Raw genomic sequence first — 15,789 nt, 5'->3', positions numbered from 1 at the left:
TGTCTTCCTGATTTTCTTTGCAAAGTGAACACATTCTACTCAGCATCCATTTGCTTCTTGACTTTCAGAACCGGTACTCTCATGGCATGCTCTTTATCCCACTGGCCCCTCTCCCTGCTTCTTTTCTTGATTGCTCATCTCCTCCAGGAAGCTGCTGTGCTCTCTCTCCGTGATCATCTTAAATATAGGGCTGTTACTTTCGATTGCATGTCGTGGTGGACAAATCCCCAATTTGGCTCAGCTCCTCCCTTAGATAAAAGAACCTTGCAGAAAGCCTCTCTGTGTGCCAGGAGAGCTAGAAGCACGGAAAGGTCAGAGGGATCTTGATTCTGAGATAGGTCCCAAGGCCTCTCAGCATGTCAAAGCACTGGTTTTTGGAATGTCATTTTCTGGTCCCTGCAACACCTTCTCTTTCACTGAGTTGCTGAAGTGAAAAAAGGTAATGTGTCCTTGATTCTTCTGGGTAAATCTAAGTATTTTAAGTACTACAGATTTTTACTTTTTTTTTTTTTTTTTATTCTTGACTTCCTTTTCCCTAGAATTCAAGTCTCACGTGTCAGGAATTTTTTCTGCTTTGTCCAGATATTTGTATCCCTAATGCCTAGGTACTCATAATAGTTACTTAACAAATATTAGTTGGGTGAATTAATAATTCACCACAAAACACTGTGAGGTAGGTAATAAGATCCTCATTTTATAGATGAAGAAACCAGGGCTCAGATGGTTGAAGTGATCTGTTGCAGATCACAGAAAATGAATGACCTGGACTGTGGACAAGGTTCCTTTCACTCCCAAGTTCAGTTCCTTAGGCTATCATTTGGATTTGGATTCTAGCCCATACTTCTCCTTTGAAAGTCACTATGAATTATTATTTTTAAGGAAATTATTCAACACACAGCCTTTGGTCTTCTCCATGTGCTTTGAGGGCAGCTCCTTTCCAAGCCGAGCCCTGTCTCATCACTGCTCGGGTACCACGTCTCTTCCACCACGCCACTCTTGGGCCCACATTCTGCCCTGGAACTTTTAGACTGTGTCATGTGAGCAAAGTGTTTCTTCATCACCTGAAATTTACCTGCTCTGAAGTCTAGACTCCAGAAACTCTAAGAAGCCATAGAGAAAGCAAAAGCAGCTTCTTTAAAATCTGGATTCCAATGCATGCCCTTTAGGTTATCAGAAAGCACCCGCTTCACCTATTTACTATTTCTTTAGATCTAATTTTTAAATTCTTACATTCACTCACCTAATAATTATTCAACAAGACATACTCCTTGCCCAGTTAGAAAAGAATAGCACCCAATAATAAATGAATATGTCATATGATAAAAAAGCATTATGAAAATAGAGAAAGTTATGAAAGTAGCTAGCAAGTGACAGGTAGGACTCTTAATTAGGGGTACAAAGTAAACTCTTGAGAGTTGGGACTTTGTTCTTATTCACCTCTGTAATACTGGCACTTAGAGGAATAATGGCATGTAGTGAGCACAAGGTGAAAAAAAAAATGTGTGACTATTGTGATAATAAATGAATGAGTGATGGCGAAGAATAGAGCCCAGCTAGGAGGTGACTGCCATCGTCAGGTGACTGCTAAAGACACTTGACACAGGGAGAAGAGGCTTGGCAGATGGAGAGCAGAGAGCCGAGGCTCAGACAGAGAGACTGGATGTGCTGTGTGGGCGTGGGATTGAAAGGCAGAAGTCAGGATGGGGCCAAAGCTTTGGCCTGAGCACCGCAATCCAGTAGCCACTTTCTGAGTGTGGAAGCCTGGGTGCGGCAGATTTGGTGGCCAAAGTCAAGTTTCTTTGGGCCCAAAATCAAGTCTCTGCTTTTCCACGTCTCTCACTCCCTGTCTCAGCACTGCTGTTTCCAAGGAAAACCATTCAGAGTCACTGTACTGTAGAAAACAACCCTACTGGTTCCACTCCCGTCTTTCTTGGCCAGACACAGAGGCAGCCAGTGTTGAGAGTTGCCTTTCTTATTCCTGGAATAAGAAGAATGACATGACCGAGGAAGGCTTTTTCCTCCAAATTCATCTAAGAGGCTTTATTTTGATTTATGAAAGTGAAAGATGATTGAAGGGGGCAAAGCAGGAAAATAATAGTGTTTGTTGTACATTTCTGATGACGGCAACAGCTTGAACCGATTAGCTGGCTATTATGCATTCCTGTGCATGGCTTGTCACAGCAGTCTGATCCGGAGGAACACATCACAATTCCTATTCAGCATGATCTCCTGCATGCAAACTTGACCACAAAAACTTTAACCAAGTCTTATAATTTGAAACAACACACACACACATGCGCGCACACACACACATAGTCATCAAATCATCCAAAATATGGCATAAGTCTGTTTAGAAACGAGCACTGTGGATTATAGCAAAAGAAAGAGAGGAGATAACTTGAGGCAAGAAAGGCAAAGAAATCCATGAAATTTTTAAAAATATGAGCATGGTATTCTTTAGGATTGTAAATGTCCCTTTTTGCTTTTTAAGGAAAAAGCTTTAAGATCCTTCCCAGCCTATTTGGAACAGAACTATCTATGGAAAACTTACAGTTTTGTAGAATTTCATAGTGTGTAGTTAATTCTCTTTTTACTCTTCTAAATATAATCCTGCTCATTTGCATGCCAATCCCCACAATGCTTTGTAATTTCACAACTCCTGGCTAGTGGTCTCAGCCTCTGTGTTTTAGGAAGAAAGCACAATGTTCAGGGCGTGTCCCTGGCTCAGTCTTTCTTTTCCCCCTGCTTTGCAAAGGAGAACAGGGAGGTGACCTTTGTGTGAGTTCCTCCTCCTTGCTATAGCATCGCAGAAATGGAGACCGCCCTGGACTTTTCCAGAGAAGGCTGCGTTCAGTGCCCTTATCCGTGAATACCCGGAAGGTGCAGTGTTGGTGGCAGGGGGTCAGTGCGTCCTTTGATTTTGTGACCCGGCTGGCTCATTTCAAGTTTCTGGCAAGGCCAGGCTGGAGGCCACGGTCCCTTCCTTCTGTGGATGCCTTATATAGCTTCTCTACTGCAAGTGAGCCTTCAGCTTAATGACAAGATGCCCACAAGTGTGGTTGGTCATAGGCCTGCCTTATAGAAAGGAGAATTCAAGAACGCTAACAGACTTAAGACATGCGCAGTGACATCTATGGAATTCTAGCTCGTGGGGCATTAGGACTGACAGCTGGGGAGTGTGCCATGGCAGGGGACTTGAGAGGGCTTTCTGCATTTCGCACGGCAGGCCATTTCTTTGTTATTTAAATGGTGCATTTGGGACAGTTTTTCAGAGGAAGTCCCACCACCACCACTAAGGCCCAGACCCCACCCACAGTGGCCCCTCTAGATAGGTCTCCCTTGGCTGTTTGCTTTGAGCGGGTAGCTAAAGGACCGTCTATTCCAGGGCTTTTGCCAACGTATGAATCTTCGTGTGTCAGCCCTGCCTAAGCTGAACCCAGGGTTTTGAGCAGTGCACGAGGTTGCTTGCAGACAGGCAGCACCTGCAACACCACCCACAAAAGCTATGGCTGCATAGCAGAAGGAGCCGGGGCTCTTGCTCTCCCACTACAGGTGCTTTCTGTGTATTATAGCGCAGTGTAAATGTGCAGTCTTTGATTCTGAGAGAGGAATGTGGTGGAGTTTCTTTACAAAATATTACTTGGAGACTATTTAAAAAAATACAATGATGTCCGCTGCTACCACGCCCCTCGCAGCCCTTTGAATGTGAATCACGGCTTTCCAGTTTCTATGATGCGTTTTCACGGCCCCGGGGATGCCAAGGAGGCTGGCCAGGGTGCCCAGGGTCTAGCACCGGGTGCATAGCCCGCGCCCGCTGCCGCGAGGGCTCCTCGCCTTCTGCCCTAACAAAGGCGGAGGCCGCCGCCCTCAGCCCGCGCGATGGCGGAGGACAACGGCCCCCGGGAGGGAGGACCCCAATCCTCTCTTCTGAAACCACGGGCGGTGCGGGTGGGACCGCGGGCTGGGAGGTGGCCGGAGACAACGGCGCCCGCGGGGCCTGGGTTCTGGAGACCCTGAGCGCAACGCGGGTCCGCGCCCAGCACCCGGGGCCCGCAGCATCCCCGCCCCGGGAAGCCCCTCGCGCCCCCTGGTGGCTCTGGAGCAGGCTTGGCCGCGCCTCGCTCGCCAGTCAGAATTAAAAAAAAAAAAAAAAAAGGAAGAAAAAGGAAAAGTGGGTGAGGCTGATGCAAAGAGGGAGATCAATAGGGATATGCGAGTGGAGGAGGGAGGAGCCGCAGATCAGCCATTCTTGTCTCACGGGGTCCCAGCTGGCACACCAGGAGAAATTCAGCGCGCCGAGCCCCGGAGCGGGGCGTGCGGGCTGGCGGCGGCGGGCGGGGGCGAGGGCACCGCGGGGATTGACTATTGTCTCTGGCAGCCGCCGTGCAGGCCGCCAGGGGGGCGGAGGCGCGCGGAGGCGGCGGCCGCGGCCAGCGCACCACTCGCTCCACCTGATCTCCGGCGCTGCGCGCTGAGCACGGCGCGCGCGAGCGGGCGGGCGGGCGCACGAGAGCAGGCAGGGAGGCCGCCGCTGCGACTGCCGCCGCCGCCACCATGTCCTACCAGGGCAAGAAGAACATCCCGCGGATCACGGTGAGTCCCGCCGCCGCCCCGCCGCGGCGTCCCTGGCTGCGTCCCTCGGGAGGGCTGGGGACACGTTGTCCGGGCAGTGGAGAGCGGTGGTCAGGCTGGCCGGCGTGGCGGGCGCCACCCGGACTGAGCGACCCTGGGGCTCGGGCAAAAGAAAACAAAGAAGAAGCCCAGACCGTGGCGCAGAGAACTTGGGCGTGTTTGTCCTCCCTGGCCACTGCCGCCCGGCAGCCCCCCTAGCGCGCTCAGCTGGGACCGCCGCCCCGATGCCCCGGGCGGAGGTGTGCTTTCTGTCCAAGGACCTATGGGCCCGGCGCGAGGTGGCGAGGTGACACCTTTCCCCGGGGGTGCTTGGCAGCCCGACCGCGCCCCTCTGCTCGCCCGGGCACCGTGGCTCTGCCCCCCGCACCGCGCCGGTGGCGGAGTGCCCGGGGCACCCGTCCTCGCCCGGCGCCCGCCTTGCCTGCACTGAACACCTAAGGTGCCGCGGCTGGAATAGAACTGACCAACTTATTTTTATGTTTTGCCCTCGAGGTTTTTACCTTTTCCCTATCATTTCTCCTTCCCATTCCAAGACAAGGCTGTTTTTAGTGCTGAATGTCGTTAGCGCACGCTGTGTGTGCACGCCGCGTCCAACTGCCATTGTGTGCAAGGCTGAGCCCCCGTGGCCGGCCGTGTCGGAGGCACAGGGCTCAGAGGGGCCGTGCCTTTATCAGCTCCAGAAACCACCTCTGCGCCGCGGCCAGCCGGGTGCCTGCCCAGGCGAAATCTCCCGCCCTGGCCTGGCGTTCCTCGCTCCTGTGCGGAAGCGACTCGGTCCGGGCTGGAAGGGGCATTTTAAAAAAGAGCCCAAACTGACATTTGTTAGCGCAGAGCAATGCAGTTGCGCTTTGTCTATGGAGGATGGGTGTGTGTGTGTATGTGTGTGTAGTGTAGGAATGGGTGGCTACTCCATCTTTGCAAGTCGAACAAAGGAAGTGATCAGCTGGCCCCCCTGGGAGGCTCTGCAGCTGCCCCAGGGCTGAGCCTTACCTGCCCCCTTACCGGGACCCGCCAGGCACCAGGTTTTCCGGTGGCCCTCTTTCTGTTTGCGCTTGCTCCTCATGCCGGGCACACCCTATGCACTTGCTATCATGATCTTCCTCCCCGTGCCAGAAAAAGGCTGTCTTGCTGCTCATGCACTTTATTGTCAAGTGTCTGCTGTGGCAGCATCACACCTTTGTCATGCACCTGAGCATTGCACACAAATGCCCTGCACCCCTACCCTCTGGCTGTCCCTGGGAGAAACACGCCCTAAGGGGAAGAGATGAGATTGCTAGGGATTTTTTTTGGCCAGGTAGAGGCTTTGAGAGTTCCAGCTGGTCCTTTCCTATCACTAGCTGATACCATGCGCTTAATATTATTATCAAAGCAGCGATGCTGCATAGCATTTTTCCAGTGCCAGATTTCTTTGCAGAAAGCTGTGGTAGGTAATCATAAAAAGAAAAGAATAAAAGGCAAGTGGGACAAAAGCTCAGTTTTGCACTTGTTCCCCTGACTCAGGAGAGGGAAGCACAGCTCCGTGGCTCCCACATGCTGCAGGTGTGCTGCCTGTGTAGCCACTGGCTCCTACCTCCACTGTGCCTTTGCCGAATGCTGCCGTTTGGGATGGGCAGAGACCCGATGTTTCCCCCTTCTCCTCTGAAGACTGCAGTGGCGCGTCTCGTGGACTCAGCCTGTGACAGGCATTGAGAGCCACACCCATTCAGCTAGGTATCCTTCAAACCAGCATTGAGGAAGTGGACAGAAATTCAGCCTTGGGAATGTGCTGTAGGAGCCCCAGTCAATGTGCTGTGCCCTTATCTCCGTTCCAGGTTCACAGGGGGTTCCCTTTTGTTTCCGTTGGGCCGATCATCCCTGGGCTACAACCTTCATTTTCAGTGTGGCTTCCATCCTTTCTCTCTGTGCGTGGGGCGTGGTGCTGCAGAGCAGCCTCTGCCTCCCAGCTGGGGCTGGGTTTCCAGCAGATGGAACAGGATGGACAGTGCTTGTGGATCTCTTCCAGCCAGGCTGTCTTGTATTCATTGTTAAAACCAGGGGCATGGCAGGAGGAGATAAGAAATGCATGTGCAGATTTTTCTCATGCTTTGTGTGTGAATTGCTATGAACAAAGATTCTATTCTCGAATAGAGTACTTTTGCATGTCTGCATGTCTGTCGAACACGATGGTGGTCTGCATCCTTACAAGTGTTGAATGGCTGCTCCTAAATTTAGAGTTGAAAACATTAAAGAAGGACACAGGTAGACATATGCAGAAAACATTATAAATAATGTAAATAGGACATGTAGCCCCTACTGTCAAAAATCTGGCACAGTTTTATATGGCATCATTAGGAAATTTGGACTAAAATCCCCATGCCTTCTCTGTCCCTTTCTGTGAAAGCTGCCCCACCCAGTAGCTGAAGTGCCTCTGTAGCCTGGTGACTGATGGAGGCAGTCTTGCCTGGCCCTGTACCCCTTCCCGCCCTAGGTACCACCCTCCCCCACTGTTTATGGGCCATGATAAGGTTTTGACTTTTTCTCCCCCTCCCACCTGTTTTTGTTGCCCTCCAAGATTAAAGCAGTGTTAGAACTGTAAGATTCTGAGCCTATTGATTTCCTGGGGGGCTTTCTCGGTGGCTGGTGGAATGTCCCTGGGAGTGGCTGATTCCTCTGATCATCATTGTTTCTTCTCAATCATCTTGTGGATATCATCTATGTTCCTCCAACACCAGCCCTTGCTTCCAAGTGTCAGAGAGATACTGGCTGTTCTGAGTGGGTCAGCAAATGAGGCAAAGACTGGTTTCTCCACTATCCAGCATGGCTCCTGGCACATAGATACCTAGTGATGTCAGCTAAATCAATGAATGAATGAAGAGTCGTTCCCAGTCATTAGCTCATAGCTATTGCGTATTTATTTTGTGTCACGAATCCACACCATCAGAGAGATATAATAATGATCCCTATTTTATAGATTACAGAAAAAAAAAAAAAAAAAACTTAGACAGCCACGCTCCGTGCCTGAGATCAGAGAGACAGAACTCACAACTACACCGCTGAGTGAGATCGGAGGCATGCCCCTCACCCCCTATTCCTTTTGCTGCCTCTGCCTTTGCTATCACTGTTGACATTGGCAGGCCAGTGCTTTAGAGATAGTCTGTACTCCTGCTGGAACCTGTAAAGAATGCTTTCCCTGCCCCTGTCGACAAGTTCCATGGGATGGTCTCTCTTACCTTTTCTGTTAAATACTTATAAGGAATGATTTTTGGAATGGATGCAATCGTATGGAAAGTTGTGATGGTTACGGTCATTATTTTCTTCTTTTGATATAAGCAACAGCTTGAAGGTGACCACAGGAGTGGGCAGGGCCCTGACACTCAGATTCTGGTGCTTATCTGTCTTTTCTTATTGTAGTCCTCACACACAAAATTTCATAGTTAAATTCAAACATTGGTAGGCGAAGTCAGACTGAGAGCGAGAGTTTTGGAGCAAAGCTGGAAAATAAATCGAGGTCCTGTCCAGTTTCCAAGCCAAAGCTGCCCTGGTACAGCTGCTGCCTCCCAGAGGCACGTGGAACTGTGATTTCAAAAGGTGTGGTTGAAGAGTTCCAGAATCCTCTTTAGGAGACATTACAGAGAACCAGATTTATACAACGGCCAGTTGGATTTCTGTAAATACTACTTGCAGTGAATGCATTTCTGCTGCTTTGGAGGTTGGGTTGTCTGTGATGTCTGGGAGTTGCTGAAGCTGTGTCCTCAGGAATATGCCTTGGAAAGTTCAATCCAGCACACCTTCGAGCTCTGGGATCTCACTTGAAAGGATCTGATGAGAACATTGTGGGGTCATGAGATTCCGTTGCCATTGTTGTTTGGGAAGTGAAGGGGCCTTATGAATGGGGGGAACAATGGGTGTCCAGAAGTAGACTGCAATCCAGGGAAGAGACCAATGCAGCCCCATCCCAGGGCTGCTCATATTTGCAACAGGAGTCACTGCAGAATGGGAGGAACATATTAGGAGAGGCAGCGCTGGACTTTGGGAGACCAAAAGAAAAGGAGTCACCCCCAGCCAGCTCTCTCCATGTAAGGCATCTTGGAAGGAAAATCCCGAGTCAAAGACACAAGGAAAAAATATCAAACCCTTGGGAATGGGAAGCATCCTAGGTGTCTATCTGATTACGGAAATCTTGGCCAAGGCGTCCATTTGTTACTTTATATTTTGAGCAGGTGTGTGGTGATTCTCAGCCAAGTAATTCCTCTTTCTTACATACTAGCAAAATGCCTCAGGTGCCTAGAGCGCTCTGAATATTGGCCATGACAGAGCCAGCTGGGCACTTAGGAGGTTTCTGGAGAAATGGGTTTCCTGAGAAAATTCAGCTCTATGTGGCAGAACCCTGAGTGTATAAATAAGAACACCCCTGCTTGTCTCACTGGGCCGTAGGGAGGCCCATGAACCCTGGATGTCTTCAAAATAATCAACACTGATTTATTTATAAAATCCCAGTTACTCTGGGGTGTGGAATTGAATAAGGGAAGACCACAAAATTCTGCTTTAGGAAAAGAGACTGTGTAGGAAACTACTTTTTTAAACAAGTTTTCCAAACAAAAATGAGTTTTATGTTATATATAAAAACTCATTTTTGTTACTTTAGTTGTGTTACAATTTTCATCAAAATCATGCTTGTCATTCACTTTGACACTCCAGTGGAAGCCTTTAGTATGGCTACAAAGATCCTCCCTTAATACAGGACATTTTACTAATTTAGCTGAATTATGTTGTTTTTCAGTCACTGTCAGCTCCCAGCCTGCAGGGCCCCAGGCTATGAACAGGGTTTCTAGCAGGTTATTTACCATTTGCTTTTTTTTGGGGGGAGGAGGGGTATTCTTTGCCCTTCCCCCACCCCTTGGAAAGACATAAACTTGAATGTGAAAAAGAACAAAAACCTTTATCATACAGAGCTCTCTCATCTTCACCTATTGGGGTATTTTATAGAAACATTTTTGTTTGCTTATTACATTTGAAAAATAGCAGAATGCTAGGAATATGTGTGTTTGATTGAGTCAGTGCTTCTCCTTAGCAGGACTGGAGATTTGGCCAAGTCTTCACCTCCTGGATATTAACCACAGAGCTGAACTGCTCGCCAGTTCCTTCCCCTAAGTCACTGTTCCATCTTGCCCTTTCTCCCACTGTCCAGAAGTCAGTGGGGAACAAGTGAGGAAGAGAAAGAGGAGCCCCCAGTTTCTGACTGTTCTGCTGTCTCTCCGTGAAACAGTTTGATTTCGTGTATGCAAACTGACTCCTCCTCCAGAAAACAGCTTAGTAGGAATAGGGCGAGTCCCTCAACAGGGCCTCTTTGTGAAGTCTCAATCTCTGGGTGAATATGAAACCTGCTTCTCTTGAGAAATATTTCTTCCGTTAATTAGGCTATAGGGAGCTCGGAGGTTAGGAAGACGGGACCGAGCAGAGTGCATCTATTATCAATAGCTCCATGTTTTGAGTAATTTGGCAGAGCTACATGGATTATCTGATTTAACTCACAACAATTCTTGATGCTATAGTTATTTAATTTATTATTTTTTAAACTTTTATTTAATGTCATTTTATTTGGAAGGGGAGAGAAGGAAACAGGGAGGTAGGAAGGGAGGAAGGGAGAGAGAGGGAGGGAGGGAGAGAGAGAGAGAGAGAGAGAGAGAGAGAGAAACACCTTCTATCCACTGGTTCACTTCCTAAGTGCCTGCAACACCCAGGGCTGAGCCAGAATGAAATCAGGAACCCAGGACGCAATCTGGGGCTCTCATATGGGTAGCAGAAACCCAAGTACTTCAGCCATCACCTGCTGCCTCCCACAGTGCGTATTAGCAGGAAGCTGGATGGGAAGGGGACACGTTGGGATGGAACTCCAGTAGGGTACCTAGGCATCCTAAGCAGTGTCTTAACCAAATGCCTGGCTACAATTATTAGCTACCCTTTTTCATTCTGGAGAATAAGTAACTTGCCTCAAGAACTTGACAGCTGAGAAAGCAGGATCCTGGGGTTGAGAACAGAACTTTCGTTTGCACAGGTGACTTCCCCCCATGTTGTCACCTCCAGCTCTGCACACCTGTTAATTCACACGTGTGGGTCTGTGCTCACAAGCAGTGGGGCTGGTCTGGCCAAATCTCCCATATCACTGCTGGAACAGCAACTAAGTGCACATCCTCCTAGCAGTGGCTCAGGGCTTGCTCCTGCCATTCTCCTAGCAGTGGTTCAGGCCTTGCTCCTGCCAGCTTTCTGAGCCGGCTTCTGGCTTTTGCCCAGAATGTAGGAAAGCAGGGTAGGAAAGCAGAAGCTATTTTTCTGCCTTAAGTGCAGATGTGGGCCTATGGCCCCTTCTCACTGCATCCACGTCCTTTTCCCAGAAAGAAGGTGCCAGGCCCCCTGGACAGTAGTTCAGCCAAGCAGAGAAGTGTTTGCAGGACACACCCAGTACCCTAAGCCAGATGGGGGAAGTGCATGCATGGACTCAGAACTTGTTTGGCACATCTGGGATTGAAGGACACGTTTCTCCCTTTCCTGGGGAAGTGTTGGACATGGAGATCTGAAGGATGAATTGAGATCTGTTCTTTAGGGGGGAGGCTCCTCTGATCAGGAGATGAAGGAGCCCTCGCTTGTTTTATGATGCAGTGAGAAAGAGAGCCCTGGAGGGAGGACCAGCACGATGTGGTTCAGGCCTGTCCTTGCCTCTAATTTACTCGTGACTCTGGGCAAACCCTTATTATCCCTTTCAGATTCTGCATCAATAAAAGGAGGCCATTGAACTAGACGATCCCTGAGGTCCCTGCCAGTGCCAGTGACCCTGTAGAGCCCGTGGCTCCTGTAAGCCCTCCCGGCAAAGGAGGAGAGAGCAGGGAGAAAGGCGATGAGGGCAGCAGTCCTTGGCTGCAGCTCAGCGGGACCAGCCAGCATCTGTGTTGGGTAGAAGGGACTTTGGTTGCTTTGTGCCCTTAAAACCCCAGCCTTTTTCTCATTCACAGAGCGGGTTCAGTTCATAGACTTTGTGCAGGAGAGAAATGGGATAATGATGGTGGATAGGTCCTTTCCTTAGCAGAGCTTTAGCGCTCATTACAATGAGTATTATTGAAGTGACACCATGATTCACAGTCTCTGTCTGGCATAAGGATACCATTGATAAGGGCACAAAAGCTACAATCACCTCAAATCTAGACTGTTCAAACAAACAAGCAGAGACACAGAAAACAACTCCGCGTCTGTGTATGCTCATCAAGCTTTTGTCAACTACTCTTGCCAATATTTTCAATATGATGGCTGGTGTCCAGCGGAAATAACTTAGCCCTGAAGGCCCAATAATGCCATGGATCTGTCATGAGGATAAAGATGGTCTTTGTTTTGTTACCACTGAATCTCTAGTACTAAGTCCTTGGCTAGCACATATTAGGCCCTCTATAAATGTTTGTTGAATGAATGGGCATATTTGCCACTTAGTTGTAGGAGTTTTTTCGAGAGAGATGATCTGAAAGTGTGCAAACTTGTGCTTGTATATCTTCCTCCCTTTCATTGACAACTTTCTAGAATATTAATTTTTAAGACTTAAAGGTAAAAGCCTGACTCCAAGACACTGGCAAAGGATCACTAGACCAAGAGAAGCATGAGCATGTTAGCAGAACAAGCAACTTATTGTCATCGGGGCCCTGACCTAGCAAGCATGCCAGGATGCCCATCTATCATTTCTATTTCTTTCTTCTCTGGCCTCCCTTTTCCTTCTTCCCAATTCTTCATCTGGGCTCATTCTGAGCTTGTTTCAGGGGCCTGCATATCTGCTTGTGAACAGACACATCTTTTTTTTTTTTTTTTTTTTTTTTTTTTTTATTACTGAATACAGAATTATGTCTTCTTCCAAATAGAGGCAATTGTCACTATCTCTGTTGGAAGCAGGATACAACATAGATTTTATTGAAGCCACTTTTTGCCTTTGCACATAAACCGCAGTCATTAGAGTTATTAGAAGCAATTAGATAGGACAGTCTTCATTTGTACAGCAAGCTCAGCCTTTTAGGAATGTTGGTTAAGGAGTAGCTCATAGCTCTCTTTGTTTCCCTATTATGGTTGGCCATTTAGATGGAATGTTTTTATATTAGTGTGTGTATTCTCTCAGAGATGTTCAGTCTGTCACCCTACTGCACCTGTCAGCTTTCTCAGGGCTTATATTTTGAGCTACTCTTTTTCTTAAAAAATATTTATTTATTTAGTTGAGAGGCGGCGGCGGGGGGAGAGAGAGAGAGAGAAAACTCCTGCCCACCAGTTCATGCTCCAAATGCCCGCAATGGCTTAAGTAGGGCTAGGGCCCAAACTGGGAGACAGGAACTCAATTCAGGTCTCCCATGTGGGTGGCGAGTGGCAGGGACACAGTTCTGTGAGCCATTGCTGTTGCCCCTATGATCTGCATTGGTTGGAAGCTGGAGTCAAAAGCCAGAGCTGGGAATTGAACCCAGGTACTCTAATATAATATGTGTCTTAAACCATTAGGCTGAATGCTGGCTCTTGGAACTATTCTTTTTGTTTATTCTAAAAATCATTCTTTGGTTTGAACGGTGGGGTCAGTTATAGTGGATTTTATTAAGTCTTCTCTGGGTATGAACCATACAGATTATGGTCTTAGTGAGCCTATTTGCAACAGTAATCTTTAGATCCTTTTAAAGGGAGCAACTATAAGGGAAAGCAAAATGGGAGAATCCAAGTCTATTCCTGGAACCTAACTAAAGTCTTTGTTTAGAAGCATGTGAAATACTATATGTATATCTATGTTTCACAAACAGACACACACACACACACACACACACACACATGATTGTGCTTAATGGAAGCATCTTATTAGCTTTTCAGTGAATTAAAAGGATCCATTTGCCATCAGCTAGGGGCTTGACAATGTGAAGATTGACCCAGGAGTATCTAATCTAGCTAATGTGTAGGAGAAATTAACTTACCAATAAGAAGAATTAGTGTTTATTGTAACCTGTGTTAAATCCTGTACTTCATTATCTCAGGCTTTAAAATAACTCAATTAGTTAGATGGATTTCCAACGAAATTTTATTGATGAAGAAATTTAGAGAGATTAGGTCATTCACCTGACCTCACACAAGTATTTTTTAAGAAATTTTTTTTATTCAGTTGAAAGGCAGAGGGAGAGAGAGGTGTCTTCCATCTGCTGGTTCACTCCTCAAGTGGCTGCTACAACCAGGGCCACGATGGACCAAAGCCAGGAATCAGGAGCTTTTTCTGGGTCTCCCACATGGGTATAGGAGCCAGAGCACCTGGACTTCTTCCACTGCTTTCCCAGGAGCATTAATAGGGAGATAGATCAAAAGTAGAGCAGCCATGACTTGAACCTGCACCCATATGGGATGCTGGCATCACAGACGGAGGCTTAACCTACTCTGCCACAATGCCAGCCCCCCTCACACAAGTCTTAAGTGGTGGAATTAAAATTCAAACTGAAATTTATCTGAGAGTCTACTTTTTTAACCCCAGTATCCAGTATTACCTTAAATTCTACCACTTCTGGAGTCACAGGACAGTCATTCCAATGGGGGTTCATTTACTTCAAGTTCAGGGTTAATTCTTCTGTAACTGCTTCCATGAGGCATGAGTGGTACAGGTTATAGGACATGTGACAAACAACCAATTGGTACTTTCTGGTAAACTCTCTTTGGCATCTAGAAGCCCTTTGGCCCTTCAGGAGTGGCTCTGTCTCCTGGCACGTCCAGAGTTGCTTCACATTGACACAAACAGCTTGCCAGGGAGATGCCCACCATGTTTAGCACAAAACCCATTTTGTATTAAATTAGGAAAAATGTCAATGAGTGATTTTTTTTATATAGATTTGAACATCACCTTCTCCTTCCATTCCCAACAGTGCTCATCCATATTCTGAAATAAATCTTAAGAAGATTCTACAAGGTTTGACTTAGTGTGGCTCTATAAAATTCAAGCAGTCGGGGCCATGCTGTGGTGTAGCTGGTAAAGCTGCTGCCTCCGGTGCCGGCATGCTATATGGGCACTCTTTCAAATCCTGGCTGTTTCACTTCCAGTCTAGCTCCCTGCTATTGTGCCTGGGAGAGTAGCAGAGGGTGGCCCACGTGCCTGGGGCTCTGCAACCATGTGGGAGACCCAGAAGAAGCTCCTGGTTCCTGGCTTCAGATCTGCCCAGCTCTTGCCGTTGCAGCCATTTGGGGAGGGAATCATCTGATAGAGGATTCCTCTCTCTCATTCTCTCTCTCTCTCTCTCTAACTCTGCCATTCAAATAAATAAATCTTTTTTTTAGAAAGCTTTTATTTAATAAATATGGATTTCATAAGTACAGCTTCTGGAATATAGCGGTTCTTTCCCCCCATACCCACCCTCCCACCCCCACTGCCGTCCCACCTCCTACTCCCTCTCCTATCCCATTCTTCATTAAGATTCGTTTTTAGTTATCTTTATACACAGAAGATCAACTCTATACTAAGTAAAGATTTCAACAGTTTGCACCCAGAGAGACACACAAGTATAAAGTATTATTTGAAGACTAGTTTTACTATTAATTCTCAGTACAACTAAAGGTCCTACATGGACTTATAAAAATTTAAGCAGAGTATCCAGAGAAACTTGTTTTTAAGGTTCACCTCCACTTACAGAGGAGAAAACGGAGACATACCTCTTTGGATTTGGCTTCTTCTGTGTATTTTACTGTAAGGCACTGAGATTTTAAAGATAAGCAAGACATTTTTTTCCTATTACAAAAAGAAAATAAAACAACTGTGGGAAAATTTACCCCAAACATAAACATAATAATGACAATAAAAATAAACCATAAACAGCAGTCAGATTACTCAGGGATGGCTGTATTAGACTTCATGAGTATGCCCATCTAAGTTTTTTTGATTTTTTTTTTTTAAAGCCTGCATAGCCACTTATGAAAATGGTACCACATATTGTTCTTGCTGTTCGTGTCCTGGTTCTTATGCCACAATGTATTATAAAATCCTTCCATATTTTAAATATTCTTCCATAACATAATTTTAACGAGGCACATATTATTCCATGGCTTAAGGACTCTAGTTAAATTGATCACATTTTGTTGGAATATTTTTGCTTGTTTCCAAGATCTTTGTATTAATAAAAATAAAGTGATGGACTCATTTTCAGT

At 47.0% G+C, this 15,789-nt stretch overlaps 1 protein-coding gene across 2 annotated transcripts in view; it reads left to right on the top strand.

Moving 5' to 3' along the window:
• The window catches only part of DPYSL3 (dihydropyrimidinase like 3), a 120,277-nt gene that overhangs the window by 52,754 nt on the left and 51,734 nt on the right, over nucleotides 1-15,789 (top strand). The window contains exon 1 of one of the 2 annotated variants that reach the window (XM_008255198.4): nucleotides 4,428-4,593. The exons of the other annotated variant lie outside the window; for it this stretch is intronic. Within the exon in view, the coding sequence (XP_008253420.1) occupies nucleotides 4,555-4,593 (39 nt within the window). The 5' untranslated portion in view covers nucleotides 4,428-4,554. Of the gene's footprint in view, nucleotides 1-4,427; nucleotides 4,594-15,789 lie in introns of those variants that run through there. 2 annotated transcript variants of the gene reach the window in all.

This window comes from Oryctolagus cuniculus, chromosome 6 (genome assembly GCF_964237555.1).
Source record: "Oryctolagus cuniculus chromosome 6, mOryCun1.1, whole genome shotgun sequence".
In the NCBI taxonomy this organism is placed as follows: Eukaryota; Metazoa; Chordata; class Mammalia; order Lagomorpha; family Leporidae; genus Oryctolagus; species Oryctolagus cuniculus.
This window is presented reverse-complemented; position numbering and strand designations above follow the sequence as displayed.